The following is a 21202-nucleotide window of genomic DNA, read 5'->3' as shown; positions in this document are numbered from 1 at the left end:
TGTTGTCGATAATAACATTAGCATATTCCATCGTGACTTGTGTTCTGAGATTAAACACTCGAAAACCACGACTATCAGAAGCATAGCCAAGAAAGATACTTTTATCACTTTTGGTGTCGAATTTCCATTTCTGTTCTCGATATTTCATAATATAGCACTTACTTCCAAACACCCTGATTTAGTGTAGGTTGGGTTTCCTTCCGTACCACAACTCATAAGGAGTGTTAAGGGTTTTAGACCGTAAATACACATGGTTGATCAAGTAACATGATGTAAAGACAGCTTCTCCCCGAAATCTTAATGGTAAGTTTTTGTTATGGAGCATTACCCTGGCCATTTCTTGAATATCCCTATTCTTTCTTTCAGCAACTTCATTATCTTGAGGAGTGATAGGTGGTGAATAATGTTGAATGATCCCCAGTTCGTCACAGATATCAAATACTTTGGTGTCTTTGAATTCAGTTTCACGATCGCTTCTAATTTTCTTTAGTTTGCGACCTTGTTCGTTCTGGATCCTTTTAACAATAATCTTGAATTCACCAAGAGTTTCATTCTTATGAGATAGAAATGCAACCCAAGTGAATCTGGTGTAATCATCTACCATAACTAAAGCATACTTCTTACCAGCAACAGTGGGTTGTTGAATTGTCCGAAGAGATCCGTATGAATTAAATCAAGTGGATCTTTAGTGAGAATATCTCGAGATGATTTTTGGTGAACTTTCGTTTTCTTACCCTTTTGACAGGCACCACATACACCTTCAATCTTTACAATGATTTTGGGAATGCCTCTAACAAATTCTTTGTTAATGATCTTTGTTAGAAGACGATAATTTATGTGAGCAAAACGCTCATGCCAAAGATGTGTAGATTCCATCTTAGTCAAATTGAAACGGTTGCTAAACTGAGTATCAAGTAGATAACAGTTGTTTTTACCACGAGTTCCTTGAAAAATTATTTTCCCAGTTTTTTCTACAATGTCACATCCATTTGCATTGAATACAACTCGATGGCCTTTGTCACAAATTTGACTAATAGAAAGAAGATTAGCAGTCATACCTTTTACGTATACTACATCATGGATTTCTGGAACACCGGGAAGTTTGATCATTCCCTTCTTGCTGATGTAGCAACAACTCCCATCTCCAAACGTTACAGGACCTCCTTCATAGTCAATAGACGAAACAAACCATGTGAGATCACCTGTCATATGTCTACTACATCCACTATCAAGAAACCATTGAAAAGGAGACGTAGATCTTAAATCAAAGGCACCCATACTATTAGTACTTCTATGTTTAGAGTTTCCTGATAGTTTTGTATATCCTTTCAGAGTATCAAAAAGTTGTTTAGTTTTCTTACAAAGATTACTTGCAAAATTCAGACTCTTTTGAGACGACATACAAACTTGTTGAAGGTGATTGGAAGAATCACAAGAACAATACGTGCCAAAGCCTTGAAGTTTGTCTGAGTAGTTCCTAGTCATATCAGTTTTCACAACAACCGGTCGTTTATTACTATATGATTTACGACTATTCTTTAAAGAGGAACAACTGGAATATCTCAGATTCACCAAGGGACTATTATCAGATATCAAATCCTTAAGAATTGCAATTTCTGCAACAAGACCAGAGTTGATCCAGATTTTTTCATCCAACCCTTTTTGAAGAGTAACCAGTTTATCAGACTTTTTTCTACGGTTGGCTTTTAAACCTGGTGAAGCGTCAATTGAGACTTTATGGTCCATATAGTCATATCGCTACAAACACAGACTTTTGAGGTCTTGAACGTGTTTACCTGCTCTGATACCAATTGAAAAAGCGGGGGTCTAACAACACCACCCAATATTTTGCTTAGCAATCTGTATGGACTAGCTCCAATATACTTTGCTAGAGAATCAACTAGACAGTCAGACTCAATCTAGATTAAAGTATATCGAGGAGTTAATATCTCTCTCTTGTTTTGATTTACTCGAGCTAACAGAAATCAGCGAGTCCTTAATAAAACACAAGGAATAACTTGGATGGTACCAAAGACCAATATCCAAGGATCAATCAATGACAATCAACAACCAAAGGTTGGATTACTCTAACTGATGATGTAACGCACAACCTATATTATTTCAATTATAAAGATAAAACAATATAATGCGGAAATTGAAATAACATAGACACTAGAAATTTTGTTAACGAGGAAACCGCAAATGCAGAAAAACCCCGGGGCCTAGTCCAGATTGAACACACACTGTATTAAGCCGCCACAGACACTAGCCTACTCCAAGCTAACTTCGGACTGGACTGTAGTTAAACCCCAATCAGTCTCCCACTGATCCAAGGTACAGTTGTACTCCCTACGCCTCTGATCCCAGCTGGATACGCCTCTGATACAAGGTACAATTGTACTTCCTACGACTTGCATATAAAATAAATAAATAATACTCTTTGATTTCTTGCATTCTTGAGACTTCATCTTCTGGAGTTAATTATGAGATATTTAGGATGACACTCTAAATCTTTTTAGGTTGAAACAGTTCTTACGGCTATAGATTGAGTTCCACTTTATCGTTCTAAAATCCTTAAATATTTACATTCAGAATTGAATGCGAAAGTCAGATGCTAGAAATGGTATGGTAGTCGTTAGAAAGATTCATCCTCGCAATTAATCATTACTGAATCACTTTCTTTTTATTTTTGCAGTTATATGTTTCTCTAAAATGATTTGGTGTGATCCTCATACTGCCATGGATGTTGTAGCAAGGTAATCATTGGTTGAGCATATAAAAGCCCCATAGACAATTGTCTTACACTCATAAATAGTGAGCCGGAAATATATATATATAAAGAGTGAGCCTTATATATATATATATATACATATATAAGGCTCCTCTTCATTTATCGTTATTAATAATTATGTGATAGGTCCGGAATTTCGGAGTAATCATGTAGTCGATAAAAACAAAAACCTATCATCATTATATAGCAAGTCAAAAGAACTATTGATGAGGTTCTCGACACTTGGATAGAAGTATGTGTGAAACGTTGTCCCTGTCTCCGTCGCCTAAACAAGCATGGAACGCAGGATCCAATGCAACTATCACATACTTGATGAAAAGGAACATGCGGTTATAGTATCTAATAATGTGGTCGAGTTAAATGGGTGTTTCTCTCAACTATTGTGCTACAAATAAGAATCCTTTGACGACATTCATACAAGTATTGTGGGTAACATCTTTCATTTTAGTCAACATTTGCACACTTCACTTTTCTATTTCCATTTTCTTATCTATCCATGTGATTTCAGTATGCGAGTGTTGTGACAAACGTTGCAACAAGTACAATGACTATCTTAGTAGAGTTTTGCAAAAAGGTTGAATGTCACACTAAGTAATTGCTTTTGTATGATGATTGGAATGTATGTGGTATGTTTGCAGCTAAAGAATTTATGCAAGCTAATTATTTGGCTTTCTACTTTGTGTCAATCCTTAGTAGTTCTTTAAAGGCAAGAAATTTGAGTAGGTTTTGTGGGTATACACCTCTTGTAAACCCTCACGAGACTATAAATCGTCCACTAGGGACACCTAGGGGTTTAAAGGGATGTTGCACTAGCTAAGTGCAACTGTTTTCTCAACGACAAGGAGTTGTTATATTTAGGATTAGTTTTATTCAGTTTGCTCGAGAACTAGCAAAATCTAAGTGTGGAGGAATTTGATAAGTGCATAATTCATATGATTTTAGTATTCATTCCATACTTGTTTTAGCTATTATTCTTGCATGTTTTCGTATTATTACTCTTGTTTTCTATTATTTGCCTCTAATAGGTGATCTATCCAAAAAGGATCTACAAAGTGATGAAAAGATCTAAGAAGAGAAGTGTCCCAAGTATCCAAGTTCCCAAGTCCAAACGAAGTGGAAGAAGTGCGACGAAAAAGGAGCAAAACGCTCAAAATCAAGAGATGGGCCAAAGAACGATATTAACTCATTCAAATTCAGGATTTCTCATCACCATCTTGAAGAGAATTTAAAGAGGAAAATAATTCAAAAAGAATGAGGTCATTCCGAGTTCGGACGAAGAAGTTGTGGGAAAAACAAGTTTTTTATCGGATACCGAAGACAAGGAAGTATGCATACGGGTATGCATACCTTGGAAAAAAAATTCAGTATGCGTGTCCTCTGGATTTAACTGAATTTCAAGTATGCATACGGGTATACATACCATGGAAGGCAAAAACTCAAGGTTAGGATCCTTATTTCGTATTTTCGGATCGGGTTCTTGAACCGAACTAGATACTTGATGGCCAAGCAATGTAAACCTATAAAAATAGGTATTAGGCCTTTCACATCATCGATCAATCTCATATCACAAGTTCTATTATCATAAGTTAGGTTTACCCCTTTAGGGGGAAACCACCATTATTCATCTTTTTTGTAATATGAGTAGCTAAATCCTTTGTCGATTAAGGATGAATTCAATGTTCTTAGCGTGAAGCTTTATTAATAGTACAAATCCATTGAGAGTTTTTATCATCAACGTTTGTCTTTACCGTATCTAGGGTTTATGAGTGATTCTTAGATTGATTTGGGACGCATACTAGATTAGTCTATTGATTGTTCTATTGCTAGTGGAAGTTAGGAGATAAGTAATCGTCGAATAACTCTCTACACAAGTAGAAATCACGAGACCTTACAGAGGGATTCTGTGGAGGAATCGTGTGTAAAAACAACACCAGCAAGTAAACCTTGAGCTAAGAGTTTAACTACTGGGATTAACCTAGTTCACAAAGCTTAAAACGTTCGATTGGATTAGACCTTTCGTGAGCTACTACTTGGTGGTTCGATTGAATAAAATCTGATATTGGAGAGCTTCTGTATCCGTGGTATAAGGAGTTTTGGGGATAGCACTGAGCTAGTTGCTATTCTACGGTTGATGATAAATGGTTCTTACGAACAATAGATAAGTATTCTAATCCTGTTAACGCTTGGTAACGATGAAGAATTTCTTAATCATCATTTTCTTCTTTATTGTCTTTCTATTAATCTTACAAACAAAACCCCCCTTTTGTGTTACTTACTTTATTTTTCTAGTACAAATAACCTATCAATTACACGTCTCTATGTGGGAACGATCTCTTACTACCGCTATATTACCAGTTAATTAGTGGGAAATATATTTATTAATTTGATTGCACCTACGAAACGCATCATCTGGAGAAAATTCATCATGCCGAAGCTCTACCCAAGTACCACCAGGTACAACCCTGCAAGAAAATTTGATGCTTTATTAGTTTCTCTTTAACAACGAGTTACCTTCCAAGAAGTAAAATTATGTTTCAGATGTTTGATTCTTCTTCAGATTTGTAAAACACTCCAAGGTAGTTCTGGGTCAGGATTTGTAAGCAAGTTGTAAACAACCATGAAATCAGTTGCAATGTGAACTCTGAGTTGATCAATCTTGATAAACATCTTTAGACCCAATTCCACCCCCTGCAGTTCATGAGCCAACACTGAAATAGGTGAGATCTCACTACTAGCAACACTCAAAACCTCAGCATTATTACCTCTAAGAATGGCTCTAAAACTCCCACCATCATCAGATTTAGAGACATCAGTGTTGATCATTATTTCATCAGTGGCAGGAGAAATCCAGGTGCAATCAATGATATCAGGCTGAACGAAAAGATAATCAATTCTCTATCTGCTCATAAACCATCTCACAATAAAGTTATCCTCCTCCTTACACATAGAAGCAGACATTTTAAATCTAACATCTTAAACAATTAGCAAGCTAACTTGGTCTTCAGAATTAAATATAGATCTAAATTTTTTGTTATTCCTGAAAAAGCGGGGGTCTAACAACACCTCCCAATATTTTGCTTAGCAATCTGTATGGACTAACACCAATATACTTTGCTAGAGAATCAACTAGACAGTCAGACTCAATCTAGATTAAAGTATATCGAGGAGTTAATATCTCTCTCTTGTTTTGATTTACTCGGGCTAACAGAAATCAGCGAGTCCTTAATCAAACACAAGGAATAACTTGGATGGTGCCAAGGACCACTATCCAAGGATCAATCAATGCCAATCAACAAACAAATTGTTAGATTACTCTAATTGATGATCTAATGCACAACCTATATTATTTCAATTATAAAGATAAAACAATATAATGCGAAAAATTGAAATAACACAGACACCAGAAATTTTGTTAACGAGGAAACCGCAAATGCAGAAAACCCCCGGGACATAGTCCAGATTGAACACACACTGTATTAAGCCTCTACAGACACTAGCCTACTCCAAGATAACTTCGGACTGGACTGTAGTTGAACCCCAATCAGTATCCCACTGATCCAAAGTACAGTTGTACTCCCTACGCCTCTCATCCCAGCTGGATACTGCGCACTTGATTCCCTTAGATGATCTCACCCACAACTAAGAGTTGCTACGACCCAAAGCCGAAGACTTGACAATAAACAAATCTGTCTCACACAGATAAGTCTATCAAAGGATCAATCTGTCTCCCACAAATAAACCTTACAGGTTTTGTTCCGTCTTTTTATAATAATCAAGGTGAATGGGAACCAATTGATAATCCAGTCTTATATTCTCGAAGAACAACCTAGAGTTATCAATCACCTTACAACAATCTTAATCGTATGGTAGCGAAACAAGATTTTGCGGATCACAAACAATGAGACGAAGATGTTTGTGATTACTTTTTATATCTTTCCTATCGGAGATATCAATCTCAATATGATTGTACTCGTACGATAGAAGATGCAAGATCATATCACACAACTACGATAAAAATATTATCGGTCTGGCTTCATAATCCCAATGAAGTCTTTAAGTCGTTAACCTGGTTTTAGAAGAAGAAAACCAAAGGTTAAAGGAGAAACGACCCTAGCACGCAAACTAGTATCACACGTGAGGTGTGGGGATTAGTTTTGCACAGAAGCTAGAGTTCCCCTTATGTTCCCCTTATATAGTCTTTCAAATCAGAGTTTGCAATTAGGTTACCTTGGTAACAAAGAAATCAATATCCACCATTAGATGAAAACTTGATTTAGATTCAAGCTAATATTTCTCAACCGTTAGATCCAAAACTGAGCTTGTTACACACACTTGACAATGCACGCTTCTAGGTTTGTTTACCGTACCCAAACGTATGCACTTGTTGGTTCAACAATAGTTAACCAAAAGATTAGTCATATGAGAATTTCATATCAACCACGTTCTTCTTCAACATAACTAGTTCAAATGATTTCAAATGAACTAGTTAGAGAGTTGTTCAATTGCAAGGAAATCTCATGTACTACACAAGACACAATTGAAGAAAAGATGATTTGATTCACTTGAATCGGTTCATGAACTTTTATAGCCACGGTTTGCAAACTGCATTCCTTAGTCTTTTTAAGTTTAAGTTCAGAAATCATCTTCAGATATATAACCTTCTCAGGTTCGCGGACTTAAGTTACCGGGCAGAGTTTACAAACTCCAGCAGAAATTCTCGGTGTGAGAACTTCGCCGGTTCACAGACTGGGTTCGCGGACTTAGTTTCACGCAAGTAGTTTGTCAACTCCAGTAGAAATTCTCAGGTTTGAGAACTTCGGAAGTTCGCGGACTGAATTCGCGGACTTGGCTCACGCCATTCTTCCGGTTCTCTTGATCAACAAAGTTCACAAACTTTGGTTCAAGGAATATGACTTATACATAAATGTGTTTCCACGAAAATGCTTGTGTCAACCATTGGTTATATAATCTAAACTCTCATTCCAATCATTGAAACATTCTTAGAGGACGTTATATAGTTGTTACACCATTCTCGTCAAAGCAATTTTCAAGATGATTGAAACATATTATGACTTTCGTCACATGGTAAAGATAAACTTGGTTAAAGCGAAAAGCTTACCAACTCATATTTCGAGATATAGATAGGCGAGGTATACTCGGCTCGAAACACCAAATGTGTATAATCAAAGTCTATATATATAGCATATGACTTCTCATATCAAAGAGTAGGAGATAGAGTAGATAGACTTTTGAGTGATAGATAAGTTCAAGTCTTCACATACCTTTTTGTCGAGAAGTTCCACCGGTTCCTTGAGTAGTTATTCTTATTGTATGATGAATCGCCATGGAGTCCTTGAGCTCAACTATACTTTCTATCCTAGTCCGAGACTTAGCTATAATAGACTAGATATCAATACTTATAGTTTTGATCACTAACATTGACAAACATGCTTGTGATAACAACGCATGCGAGTTCGACCGAGAAATACTCTAACAATTCCTCTCTCTCCAAATATGGTAGATAAAACCATCGAGGACAAGTCTTTTGATGACAGAGACACAATAATATCTTGTGAAGTTTTGAGAACACCAACTGATTTCCTCATCCCAAGTATTTGCTGGCACTCTAATAAAACCTAGCTTTAGGAAGAATACTCCAAATATCAGAGGAAAAAAGACAATCATGAAAAAGATGATTTTCAGTCTTCCCTTCTTCCCTACAGAAGACACAAGAAGCCTCAAAAATAACTCTGCAATTTGAAGTTTGCTTCTAGTTTTTAATCTCTTATGAAAAGCAAGCCAGGAAATAAATTAATATCTAGGAATATGCTTTTTAAACCAAACTAGGTGTTTCCAATGAGGAGAAGGTAAATGATCAGATATAACAATATAAGTGTGCTTCACTGAAAACTGGCATGTGGTGCTAGACTTCCAGAAAGCATGGTCACTCTCATGAATATTAAACTCAGCAATGGTGATTTGCTTTACCATTTCTCTAGTATTGTCTTCCATGTAAGAAGGAAATATCACTCTTTTAGGGTGAATAAAACATGAAAACCAAAATTAAAGCATGCCACTCAAAAAAAAAAAAAAAAAACTTTATAAGCAAAGCCTATCTGGATAAGCAAGAAATCTAGGCTTCCAAGAGTTCAATCTATCATCCACCCTCTCAATAATAGGAAAACTGTCTCTGTAAGACAATCTAGTGGATAAAAAGGGAATGCGCAGGTATCTGAAAAGTAACTCCCCTATAGAACAATCCAAAATAATAAAAATTTGTTGCAGGATGTCTTCTTCAACAGCAGAATGAAATAAGGAAGTTTTATGATTGTTCATCTCAAGCCCAGTACATAAACCAAACTTATTCAAGACAATCTTGAGACTAGAAGCAGCTGAAGTAGTACCTTTGAAGAAGAGCATCACATCATCCACAAAACAAAGGTGAGTGAGACGTGTGAGCTTGGACCTTGGATGTAAACTAAAATTTTGTAACTGTACCTGCCTGAGAAGGGTGGCACTTAACATCTCCATGGAAATATAAAAAAAATAAGGAGATATTGGATATCCTTGTCTGAGTCCCCTCTTAGCTCAAAAAAAAACCATATGGAGAGCCATTCAAAAGCACTGAAAATTTAGTAACAGTAATGCATAATGCAATCCAATTAATAAAAAGATCTAGGAAACCCATTTGCTTTAAGACATAAAAAATTGCATTCCATTTGACAGTGTCATAAGCCTTCCTCACGTCAATTTTAAGGCACATCTGGGAGATCCATGTGATCTATGATAGTTTCTAACTAGTTCATGTGCCAACAAAATATTGTCTTGAATACTTCTACCATATATAAAGGCTGATGGATTCTAACTAATAAGACCCCCTAGGATCCTCTTCATTCTAAGACAAATGATTTTAGTAATGCACTTATAAGTAAGATTACAACAGGAAATCGGCCAATAGTCTGAAACAACTGAAAGGATTTTTATTTTTTGGAATCAGAGTAATAAAAGTAATATTTACTTCCTTTAGAAGCTTAGATTTAGTGATTTTTTTTTGAACAACAGCAACCAACTCATCACCAACAATAGACCAGCTAGTCTTGAAAAAATGGCTTGAGAAACCATCTCGGCTTGGTGCCTTACTAGATCCAATAGAATTTAAAGCAATAACCATTTCCTCCCTTGTGACAGGCTTAATAAGATCAGCTACATCTTCTTGTTGAACACAAGCCTCGAACCTTAAATTCAGAAAATCACCATAAAAATCTCCTATGTATTGCTACCAAACAGATTAGAATAATAGGAGACACATTCACTAGCAATACCCTTATCTTCAGTAAGCTTAACATTGGCATTGTCATAAAAGAATGAGATATTATTTCTAGACCTGCGTTCTTTTAAAGAATTATGAAAGAAAGAAGTGTTTGCGTCTCCCAAATCTAACCATTTGACCCTGGACAGTTGCTTATGAACAGATTCCTCATACTTATCCAATCTAACATACTCAGTAACATAGTCTCTCTCCCTTCTAGCCAACTCTTGATCAAGAGGGTAAGATTTCAAAAGTAATTGAGCATTATCCATATTTTCTTTAGCTTGTAAAACTTGTTCAGACATAGTTCTGAATCTAGTTCTTTTCCGTTTATAATCTCATGTTTCACATTTTTGAGCTTATTAACAAATTTAATCATGGGGTTCCCTCTCACATAAATATTCCACCCAAATCTGACCACTTTCAAAAAATCAGCTTCCTCACAGAGAAAATTATAGAACCTAAAAGGAGGAGAGTCATGTTTCCTATTTTTAAAAATAGACACAATAGCTGGAGAATGATCAGAGATACCTTGTAAAACCTGGTAATTTTCTTAATATGATTTTCGCACTAAAACACTGCCCATATTATTTATTCGGATTTTTTATTAATCTAAAACTTAGTTTGTAAAAAATAAACATTTATTTATGAGTGTACTTATGGTTCCCATAATAAAAAATATTAATTTATTAAGCTATATTTCTTAAAACTATAAATCATTTTCCTTGTTGATTGATTAATTAATTAGGATTTAATTAGTTATGTAAATAATAGGTGCATTGATTGGTAATTACATGTAATTAATTTTAGATATTTTTATTAATGTTAGGATAGAGATTTATTATTTTTAGCTATCTATCATGAATTTTGGATGCATAAGAAAATTGAAAATGGAAGACTTGAACTATTTTTGAGTTTAATGATTTGGCTCTCATGAAGAAATGTGTGGACATGTCTTACATTAATTAATGGGTTAGTAAAGAACGCGCGGTTGGGGATATCAAAACTAATTGGGGGATATGAGTTACTTCCCCCAACCAAAGGTGTCTGCTTAGGGGTGTTTTTTGGGGGCGAAAATACTAAAACATCCTTTGATTAATTAAAAAATATTATGAAAAGACTGTTATACCCTTCCCACAAAATAAAAAAAAAACTTAAAATCAAAACCAAACACAAAATCAGTTATCCCCCATTTGAGTACCGTCATACTCGTGTGTTAGGGTTAGGTTTTGAAAAAAAAAAGATTCTTCCATCTTCCTCTCCTCTTCTTCATCGTTCTTCATATACTCTACGATTAATCGTTGAATCAAAAATTTCCTCGTCGATTAAAACCAACCCATAAAAATGCCTTCATGAAAGAAATTAGATGCCGAATCGAAATCAAAATCGATTGCTCAACAGAAATTACAGAAAAGGGTTGCTTTGATTGCTCAAGAGCAAGAACACGAAGAACAAGAGACTTCGGACGATCAACTTCTCGTAAACATGGCTTCTGTGAGAAGGTAAGTGATTTAGAACTATTTAATTAGTGTTTCAATCGATTTGTAGCTACGAATTTAGGTCAAAATCGCAAACCTAACTGCAAAGGTTGAGTTTCAGTAGCTTCCGACATTCACTTTAGTATGAATACCACATCGGAAAAGTGTAAAGGCATTCAATTTAGGATGAATCCCACACCGACACTGCGTTACGGCATATGATTTAGGCTAAAGACCACACCGGAACATAGTTACGACATTCGATTTAGGATGAAGACCACACCGGAACGCAGTACCGGCGTTGAAATTAGTTTGAATACCATGTCGGTATTCAGTCGCGGCATTGATTTGAATTTTTTCGAATACGCCGGAAGTGAGCTTCTAATACACAGAAAACCCTAGGATTTTGTTATTGGTACCGGCATACGTGTCAGGTTAGATTCTATGCCGAAAACCTGTTACAGCATGAGTTTTAATTTTACGTATGTTCCGGTAATGGTGTTTTGGTATCAAGGAACTTCCTAATGATTACCGGCATCCTCGAAATTTATTTGTCAATGCCGATATTAGTTGCGGCATGTAATGGTTTGAATTTACCATGCCGTTTCCGGTCACGGCATGGTCGATACTTTGTTTCGGTATGCCGGTAGTGATGATTCTATGTCGTAATGTGGTGTATCTATGCCGGTATTAGAAATGAAAGTTAGTTGTCTTATATTTATTTCGTGCTTCTTTTGAAATAGGTCTAAAGAAAAGGAAGCTAAAGCAAAGGAAGCTTACAAAAACTAAAGATGCTGGCATTAAGAAAATAAGGAAGGACGGTCTTGGTACTCCTCAGTCTCTGCCTCCTGGAGGGAAAGACCAACGTCGCAAAATCCGTTTGGGGGCCGATACAAGAGGTGAAGTTTGGGAGAGTGGTCGTGACCGTAGTAAACTCGTAATCCGTGAATCTACCGAAGCAGTTGAGGAGGAAGATGAGCAAGATGAAGAGGAAAGTGGGGAAGAAGATAATGAGATTGATCAAAGTCAATAGAAAATCAAATCCAAGGAGTAGTGGAACAAGGTGGGCCAAGTCAACAACCGACACAAGGCAAGGGCAAAGGAAAAGGCAAAGTAAAAGTTAAAGGTTCGCACCTTCCTCATATTGATGACATGATACCTGATCTTGATGGTGGTAGAATTTGGGGCGCAACTTCTCATGGTCTGGGGTATCTATTTGGCTACAAGGACTCGTGGGCTCGTACTATATATCAAACCTATGTAAGAATTTCTATCTCGTGCATATGTATTATTTTGTATTTATGCAAAATATCTTAATCGTATTATCTCCTAATTGTATGATTATAAGAAGGTTGTGCGTGTTTGCCGAAACCAAGCCGCGTCTCATTGGGATTTGTCTAAGGAATGTGAAAAGGTCCAAACATTAGTAAAGGATTCTGGTTTATATCCTTTGGTTGAAAATTATTTGAAGCCAGATATTGTGACAGTCAATTACTTCGTCGAAAGGTATCATGGTGAATCAGATACCATGCACTTCCCGTTTGGCGAGATGACCTTGATCCCTGATGATGCTCAGAACATTCTAGGCTTGAGTGATACCGACAAATCAATTGCAGAAGGAGATCATTGTTAGGATCTAGAATGGTCGAAGTTGCACGCTCTTAATAACAAGCTGTTTGGTTGGGACTACAAAATTTTGTGGAAAGCTTTTATGTATCTAAGACTAGTAGGACAAAGACCATCAAGCTGACACTGCTTAAGAAGAAGTTTGAAAACACGAAGCAGAGAAAAGACAAGGATGGATGGGACCCCGCACAGATTCATTATACAGCCGTTGCGTACCTGTTATTCATCTTGGGCACTAGAGTATTCCCTGACACTAGTGGCAACAGGGTTAGTCCAAACACCTTCAATACTTGGATATTTTTAAAAATGGGGGATATTTTTCACCGGCATAGAAATATTATGAATACCATGCCGATTCTAGTGGTGCCGGGGTGGTATTCGTACTACGTGTATGCCGGCACCAAGCTTTTTCAGAGAAAAAATGGCGGTTTCAAAAAAAGAAATTCAAATTTTCGACCTCTTAGCAACATTACCTGTGTATTGGGGATGCTTGTATGTTGAACTTGTTTACTTTCTTGGGTTGGTTCTTCAAAAAACACTTCATGCTCACGAAAATCATATTCCAAGGGTGTTGGTTCATCATATAAGTCCAATTATGAGTTGTTATCATTAACCGAAGATTGAAGATATGCTTCTTGTTGTAGTTGAGCTAAAGATTCAGCAGCTGCAATTCTCTCCTCACAATCATCTTCCATTTTCACAAAAAAATTTCCACTCAAAAATATTTTTCCCTCCTTCTACTCTCACCTCACTGACACAAATTCAAATAAAAATACACACTAATTTATCCCCCAAATACTTAAGATTTTACTAATTATTATTAACCACTAAACCTGATTAGTGAGGGCTAGATTAGGAATTAAAAAAATAATTACATAAGGGGTGACCCAGGTTTGATATTTGGATCCAGTTTTTGTCATGTAGCTATATCCCAAAATTAGTTTTGATATCCCCCATCGCGCGCTCTTAGTAAATATATATATATATATATATATATATATATATATATATTTATTTAAGTTTTGAAAGATAAACTAGGAAATTTATTGATTAGTACTAATTGCATGGGAGTCCAAATTTGTTCACACTCCTCTAAAGAGTGATATTATTCTGATTGGTTGATTAGTTAACTGATGGCTTCATTATCCTCCATGTTTAGAATCTCGACCCTCGTTACATAACTCCATAAATTAAATCAATGGTTGAGATTAAAATGTTACGTGCACACTCGTTAAGAAGCGTGCACAAATTCGCAAATTAGATGAATTATTCCTTATTTCTGTGTGTAATCAATGTTAGCAAACTTAAAGCAGTTTTCATTAACATATATGTGAAATTATGTTTAGGTGAATTAAGGGTATATTTCAATAAAAATATAAACATCATTAATAATGATTTAAAAAATTTATCTGTGTTAGTATGGAAAGAATTATTTTACGTAAGTATACATATTAAGCAAGATGCGTTATTTTCTTTTAGTAAGTTTGAATTAATAAATAGCATGCATGGGTTCCAGATCCTTTGTCCCAGAAATATTCCTTTAGTAAGACAACTGCATCTCACCAGAGGAGATGCAGAAAAACGAGAAAAAACCCAACCCAAAATTTCCTCAAAATCGCCTTCGACTAGTCAACGCTCAACGACCCATTTTTTGTGTTATAGCCGCCATCACATTTTAATTTACCCTTTGACCATCTTGATGGTGCTTGACCAATACTTTTCTTTTTGAAGTCGAGCAAAATGATTCAGTTTACAATGTAAAGATATTTAACAAAACAAAAGATATTTCAAAAAAAATAAAAATAAAACAGACACCATAGAACACAAAATGAATTAGTCTTTGCAGCAAATTTTCTCTCTAATAAACCATAAGGGTGTGCATTAATAGGCACAAGAAAATGCCGCATTTTCAATTCTATGCAATTAGAATTTGGACCATTGAACGCCTCGCAGAGCCTATAAAATGCTTGCAGCCACATGTCGGTATGGTCTTGCGTCTCATGTCTGCCCAGGTTTATGCTTTTCCAAGAATGCCTTGGCCAAATTGCTAAAGCTTACACTTACATCCACAGCTAAAGCATACCTTTCTATGACTTCAACCACTTCAGGCTTCAAGATCTCTTCCTTATTCACAGGGTTACAAAGATAAGAGAGATCTCCCACTGCATAGTTCACCTATCCATAAAGTTAATTATCGATTCACCTTGCGGGAAAAAAAATAAATAAGTTTTCTCGGAACACTGTTTGATTATGTGTATGCCAATTCAAATCTTCAGCATATGTTCCTTTCTAATTGAGGTGCAACCTGAGATACCAAATATTAAAAGTTAACAAACAAGCGATAGTTGAGTCTAGAAACTTACAATATTTCTAACAGGGTTAGATAAGCATTATACAACCAAAGGAATTTCATCTCATTGAGAAATAAGAGCAGCATTTGCTGGGTCTGTCGAGAAGAACACATAAGAGCAAATACAAGGTGTGGTTATGGTTAGTAAGCATTAAAATATGGGTCGAACTAGTCAACTAACCAACAGAAGTATTGCAGATACCACCAACACCAAATTCCACAAATTTCTTGTTTGGCTCAGTCACACAGTCTAGGAACAGATCCAAAACATTAAGTTGTTAAAAGCCAACAAAAATAAGGTGCTCAGTATTAAGTGCTGCAGATACCAACAACCACTTCCTTATTCCTGCCTACCCAAATCCAACTTGATATTGTACCTGGCGCAGAAACGTAAAGTTGAAGGGATCATGGAAAATAAAGTCATTAAATCTCGCGTCATGTTTATCATTCGAGTCTATTTTTTCAGTTTGCATAAACTGGATGATTAACTGAAGTAGTCAGCTAATGAAATAAAATTATGTTCACATATATGCAGTATGAGCAATAATTCAGCCTGAGGTATCATCATAACAAAAGTATATTATTCAATCCGAAAAATTATCAAGCACGTATAGTACGATAAGTTGATTATCTCTTTAGATCAATTAATTACCTTCATTGGTAGCATTCTGAAATTCACTCACCAACTCTTATAATAGAGAGAGAAAAGGGGTAATATAGAAATTTCATTCATTCAAATACTTGAATACTGATAGTTAACCATATGATTCACTATGATCACCATCAAATCAATCAATTTTTACCCATATTTTGAAATTTGAAGAATCATGGGTTGATTGATTTACGAAGAAGTAGTATCACCTGAAGGTATTGTAACCTGGGGATGCTGTTACGCCCTATTCGTTCTTTCTGCCTCTTGTTGTTTGTAAACATGGGGAAGTATTTAAAGAGGTCTGAGAGCGAAAAGAGAAGTTGTTCAATATAAACAGGTTCAAGAGGGTGTTTGGCCAGGAGATTTTCTTTTGCTTCAAACCCTAGTTAGAGCTTCTCCAATGGTCAATGCGGTTGTTTCATACGTGGCACCACCTTAAAGACATCCTATTTTATCTTTGTGTACTATATTGGGAATAAATTCATAAACACAATGCGTATAAAATTTTAATCTCCAACCCATAGTTTTTGAAATTTTTATGTATTTACGTGTCATTCATTTATTGATAAATATAATTCCCAATTTATTTTTTTTAGGTAATTTTATTTATAAAATGGTAACTAGGAAGCGAAGACATCCTCTAATGGTGTGTTTGGTTGTAGAATTCACAATTCCGAGGGATGTATAATTCCATGGGATTACAAACACCGGAAATAATGCAAATTCCTCGTATGTTTGATAACTAAGTGAAAATTCCTATGATTCTTAACATTTCCTTGTTTTAAAACCCATGTACTGTTTGGATACTGTTTAGAGAGGTAGGGAGATGGCATTCAAAATGAGGGATTTGGTGGAATTGTAAATCCCGAAAGAAATGTGAATCCAAGGAATTTGGGAAACCAAACGTACCAAGGGAATTGTAAGTCCACCAAATCCACTGGACCCATGAATTCCACCTTTAGAATTCTGCATCCAGACCCACCATAAGTGAACCTCTAGTTTTAGAGGTCATGTCATCTTGACATTAATTATATAGGTTGGGGTTGGAGAAACATTTTTAAGAAAATGAATGTGTATCATATGTGGATTAAAACTTTTTGCTTTCCGAACATTCTATTGGAGAAGCTCTTTGTAAGTTCGCGAATTATACGAAACATTTTTAAGAAAATGAATGTGCATCCTATGTGGATTAAGACTTTTTTGTTCACAAACATTCCATTGGAGAAGCTCTTAGTAAGTTCGCGAATTATACGTGTATAAATCGCGAATCCAACTGTATCAACCAAATCCGTACGTATCAGCCGTATAACTGGAACCCCGACTTAGATTTGTGAATTTCCAGCTTAAAACAAATTATACGCGTATTTACGAATTACCGAATCATATAAATCGTATAATACTTTTCCACATCATCACTAATTTATCATTTTTTGTTATATTTTTGGATTTTAAAATTGTACATACACCAATCTGAATCCAATACCACAAACGTACATGTTACGTGCTGACTATAATGCATATATCATATGTACAGTTCATGTTAATTATTAAATTACAGTATCTAAAGAGAGATTATATTAAAAATAATTTTTTAATAGGCTATAAATGCTGAATTTTGTATGCCGAATTCATATCTCTAAAACGAATTATACACGTACATATGTCGTTCCGTATTGCTGTCGAATCACGAACCGTTGATCATATTTTTGACCAAAATTGACTTTTACGAATCCTTATAATACTCATATGTATATCGTTATGACCATTGGAAAGAAATTTATTGCTGGTGGAGCAAGAACTCATTTTTTCTGAAAATATGCTCTAGAACCAGAACTAGAGGACTCATGAAGAGAAACAACATCAACTAAAAAGTTCCCCTGAGAATTTTCCTTGTTTGATTCAAAAGCCTTCAAATAACTGTCTTCATTCATCTTATCCAATAAAATGAACTTATTATTCATAAAAACTCCTTCTCTTAACTGAATGATAGGGACTTCATTAAGAACATGACTATCCAGGTTAACATGCACAGAATTGCTACTAAGTTCCATCATAACTTATTGAGCATGAACATTACTTGCAAAAACCATTCCTTCTTCAGAAGTATAAGATCCAGTTTTAGTTGGATCCCTTACTCTTTTACCAGCCTTTGAGATCCATCCCTCAATACCAACAAAAGTACTATTTTTATTGGGAGTTTTTGCACCATTCTTAGATTTAGAAATCCAACCATCTCCATCTATAGTAGTAGTGTTATTCTTCTGAACCCATTTCTGCACCATTTTTTAAATAGGATTTACTTGTTTAGGAAAATGAGACGGGATATGACCAAAGAATGCACAATCACTGCACTTGGGAGGTTTCCAAGAGTAATCCATTTTTAATTTCCACTTTATCCTTAACCCCAAGAGTAAATGTAAAAGAATCAGGAAATTCACAGTCAACATCTACTTTAACACAAATCCTCGCATAACTCATTCTGGTTTTGTGTAAAGTTTGAGTATCCATTATAAGAGGTTAACCTAGATAAGTAGTAATCATACTCAGGCCCTTATTATTCCACATAAACATGGGAACATTCCTAAAATTCATCCAAACAGGGATTGATTTCAACTCTGCAATTTCCTGCTCAACCTTCCCAGAACAAGGTTTGACAATAAACAACTATTTGAAATAAACATAGATCCCATCTCCAGAGCACGAGTTCTATCCTCAACAGATTGAAATTAAATATAAACATGCTCTCACCATGAATGGTCATTTGGAGATTACCTTTAGGTTTCCAAGCACGGTTTACAACATTCCGTACCCAATTAAATGGTAATCGTCTACCCACAAAAGCTCCAATTACTTTATCTTCACATTGACGAATTTCGTCATCAAACACCTCATAAGGAATATCCATAGAGTTCTTACCATCAAATATTGGATATGAGTAGAACTCTATTTCTGCAAATAACAGACTCCTTATTCTTATCAAACAGAGAAGACCAAGCAGCCGGAGATCCGACATAACCTGACTGACGAAAACCTTCATTACCAGGTGGAATAACTGGATCTACCAACAATTCATTACCAAAGAACTTTGAATTACCAACACCCCCCCAATAAAAGAATCCTCTAGAGACATGGAGAGAGCCACTATAGGAAGGATTTTTAGAGAAGACAACTGCATCTCACCAGAGGAGATGCAGAAAAACGAGAAAAAACCCAACCCAAAATCGCCTCAAAATCGCCTTTGACTAAGTCAACGCTCAACGACCCGTTTTTTTTGTGTTATAGCCGCCCTCACATTTTAATTTACCCTTTGATACAGGTGTATCCGTACTCCTTTAGGGAACTTAGTTTACCTCAAGCTAAGTTGAGGGAAGAATCCTATTCTAGGCAGGAATCCTTGTTTAGGAAGAATTCCTAGTTACGGAAGAGTTTTGTTTTAGGAAATACTCTTAGTTTAGGAAATATATTCCTAATAGAAGTCCTTGGTCGGCTGAGTACGATGAAGGTTATAAATAAAGAGCTTTGGATAATATCTAAGGACACAGATAATAGGCACAGAAAACCTAGGAGAATCTTGGAACAATACTTGTGCAAGCTAGCAAACAGTTTAAGGTTGATCCACTGTTTAGAGAGATTGTGAGCGTAACAAATAGAGAATTGTAATTGTTTTCTTGTTCATAACCTAGAGAAGATATTTTCTTCGAATTACTACTTGTGTTCTGTTTTCTAAGTTTCTCGTCTATTATTATTCTGAATTCCGCCTTTATAGTAATAGCTACCAAGGTATAGAGATCATACGTATCAAGTTGGCATCAGTGCAAGATTCGTTTCTTTAAGGGAAGATTCTTGTGGTTTATGGTCTTCACCTACAAACAGCTTGGTGAGTTACTCGAGAAGCAAGAAAACGTTTAAAGAACAAGAAAATCAAAGATGGGAAAGTAAGTTGATGATCCTAAGCAAAACTAACCATTAACTACGAAAGAGAAGGTGGATGCGGTACAAACATACATGAAGTCTTATACACCTAAGCAGAAGACGAAGAAAAAGATTACGTTTTCATCTGGTGTTTTTGAGGAAAAGAACGAGGAAGAAGAAGAAGAACCACTCGAACAAGATTGCGTTTTGGAGCAAAGATTGACTAAGACAAGAAGAGGAGTTATGGATGCTTTTCAAATTAGACGTCATGGTCAAGTTTCCAGCAAAGAGAGATGGTTCAGCAAGGTAAAAGGAACTCTCGGATTCCTAACTTTCAAATATAACTTTCACAGGAGTTCAAGTTCTTGAGTGGGGGCGCATGATACATGTGTATCTTTCTCTCTCCGGGAACTAGTGATCCTCAAGCCGGATTGAGGATAGATTTCTACTTTGGGAAGGAATATTAATTTTTAGGCAGTATTCTTAGATAAGGAAATATTCTTAGACAAGGTAATATTCCTAGACAAGGAAATATACCTAGAAAAGGAATATTCCTAGATAAGGTGATATTCCTAGATAAGGAAATATACCTAGACAAGGAATTCTTTCTAGAAAAGGAATTATTCCTAGATAAAGAAATATACCTAGAAAAGGTATTATTCTTAGATAAGGAAATATATTCCTAAGAGGTTTTAGAAACCTTTAAAGATATGAATAGAGATGTTTAGCTCATAGCTAACACATCTAGAGTGTGGTTTGTGATACAGACTCACCTAGATCAAAAAAGGAGGTTTGTGAGACAAATCACCTAGAGATAAGTTTGTGAGGCAATTAATTATTGTAAAATCAAGCTTAGCAAACAGTTTAAGGTTTGATCCACTGTTTAAAGAGATTTTGAGCGTAACAAAGAGAGAATTATAATAGTTTTCTTGTTCATAATCTAGAAGAGATATTTTCTTCGAATCTGGTTTATAGTGTGTTATGTTTTCTAGTTTTCGTCTATTATTATTCTGAATTCCGCCTCTATAATACTAGTCTCCAAGATACAGAGATCAATACGTACCACCCTTTGACCATCTTGATG

The 21202-nt window shown here is 35.6% G+C and overlaps 1 protein-coding gene and 1 pseudogene across 1 annotated transcript; both read right to left on the bottom strand.

The window, feature by feature from the left end:
- Positions 1-5344: 5344 nt before the first annotated feature.
- On the bottom strand, positions 5345-10405 carry LOC113306147. Its single transcript, XM_026555119.1, has 3 exons — positions 10114-10405; positions 9810-10057; positions 5345-5662 (listed from the first exon to the last, which is right to left on the bottom strand). Exons 1-3 carry the CDS (start codon positions 10403-10405, stop codon positions 5345-5347), a joined length of 858 nt encoding a protein of 285 aa, XP_026410904.1.
- Positions 10406-15202: 4797 nt separating this feature from the next.
- On the bottom strand, positions 15203-16487 carry LOC113306146 (annotated as a pseudogene).
- Positions 16488-21202: the final 4715 nt, after the last annotated feature.

The sequence above is a fragment of the Papaver somniferum genome, chromosome 8 (assembly GCF_003573695.1).
Source record: "Papaver somniferum cultivar HN1 chromosome 8, ASM357369v1, whole genome shotgun sequence".
NCBI classification, from domain to species: Eukaryota; Viridiplantae; Streptophyta; class Magnoliopsida; order Ranunculales; family Papaveraceae; genus Papaver; species Papaver somniferum.
Note: the sequence above shows the minus strand (reverse complement) of the source record. Positions and strands in the feature narration are given on the sequence as shown.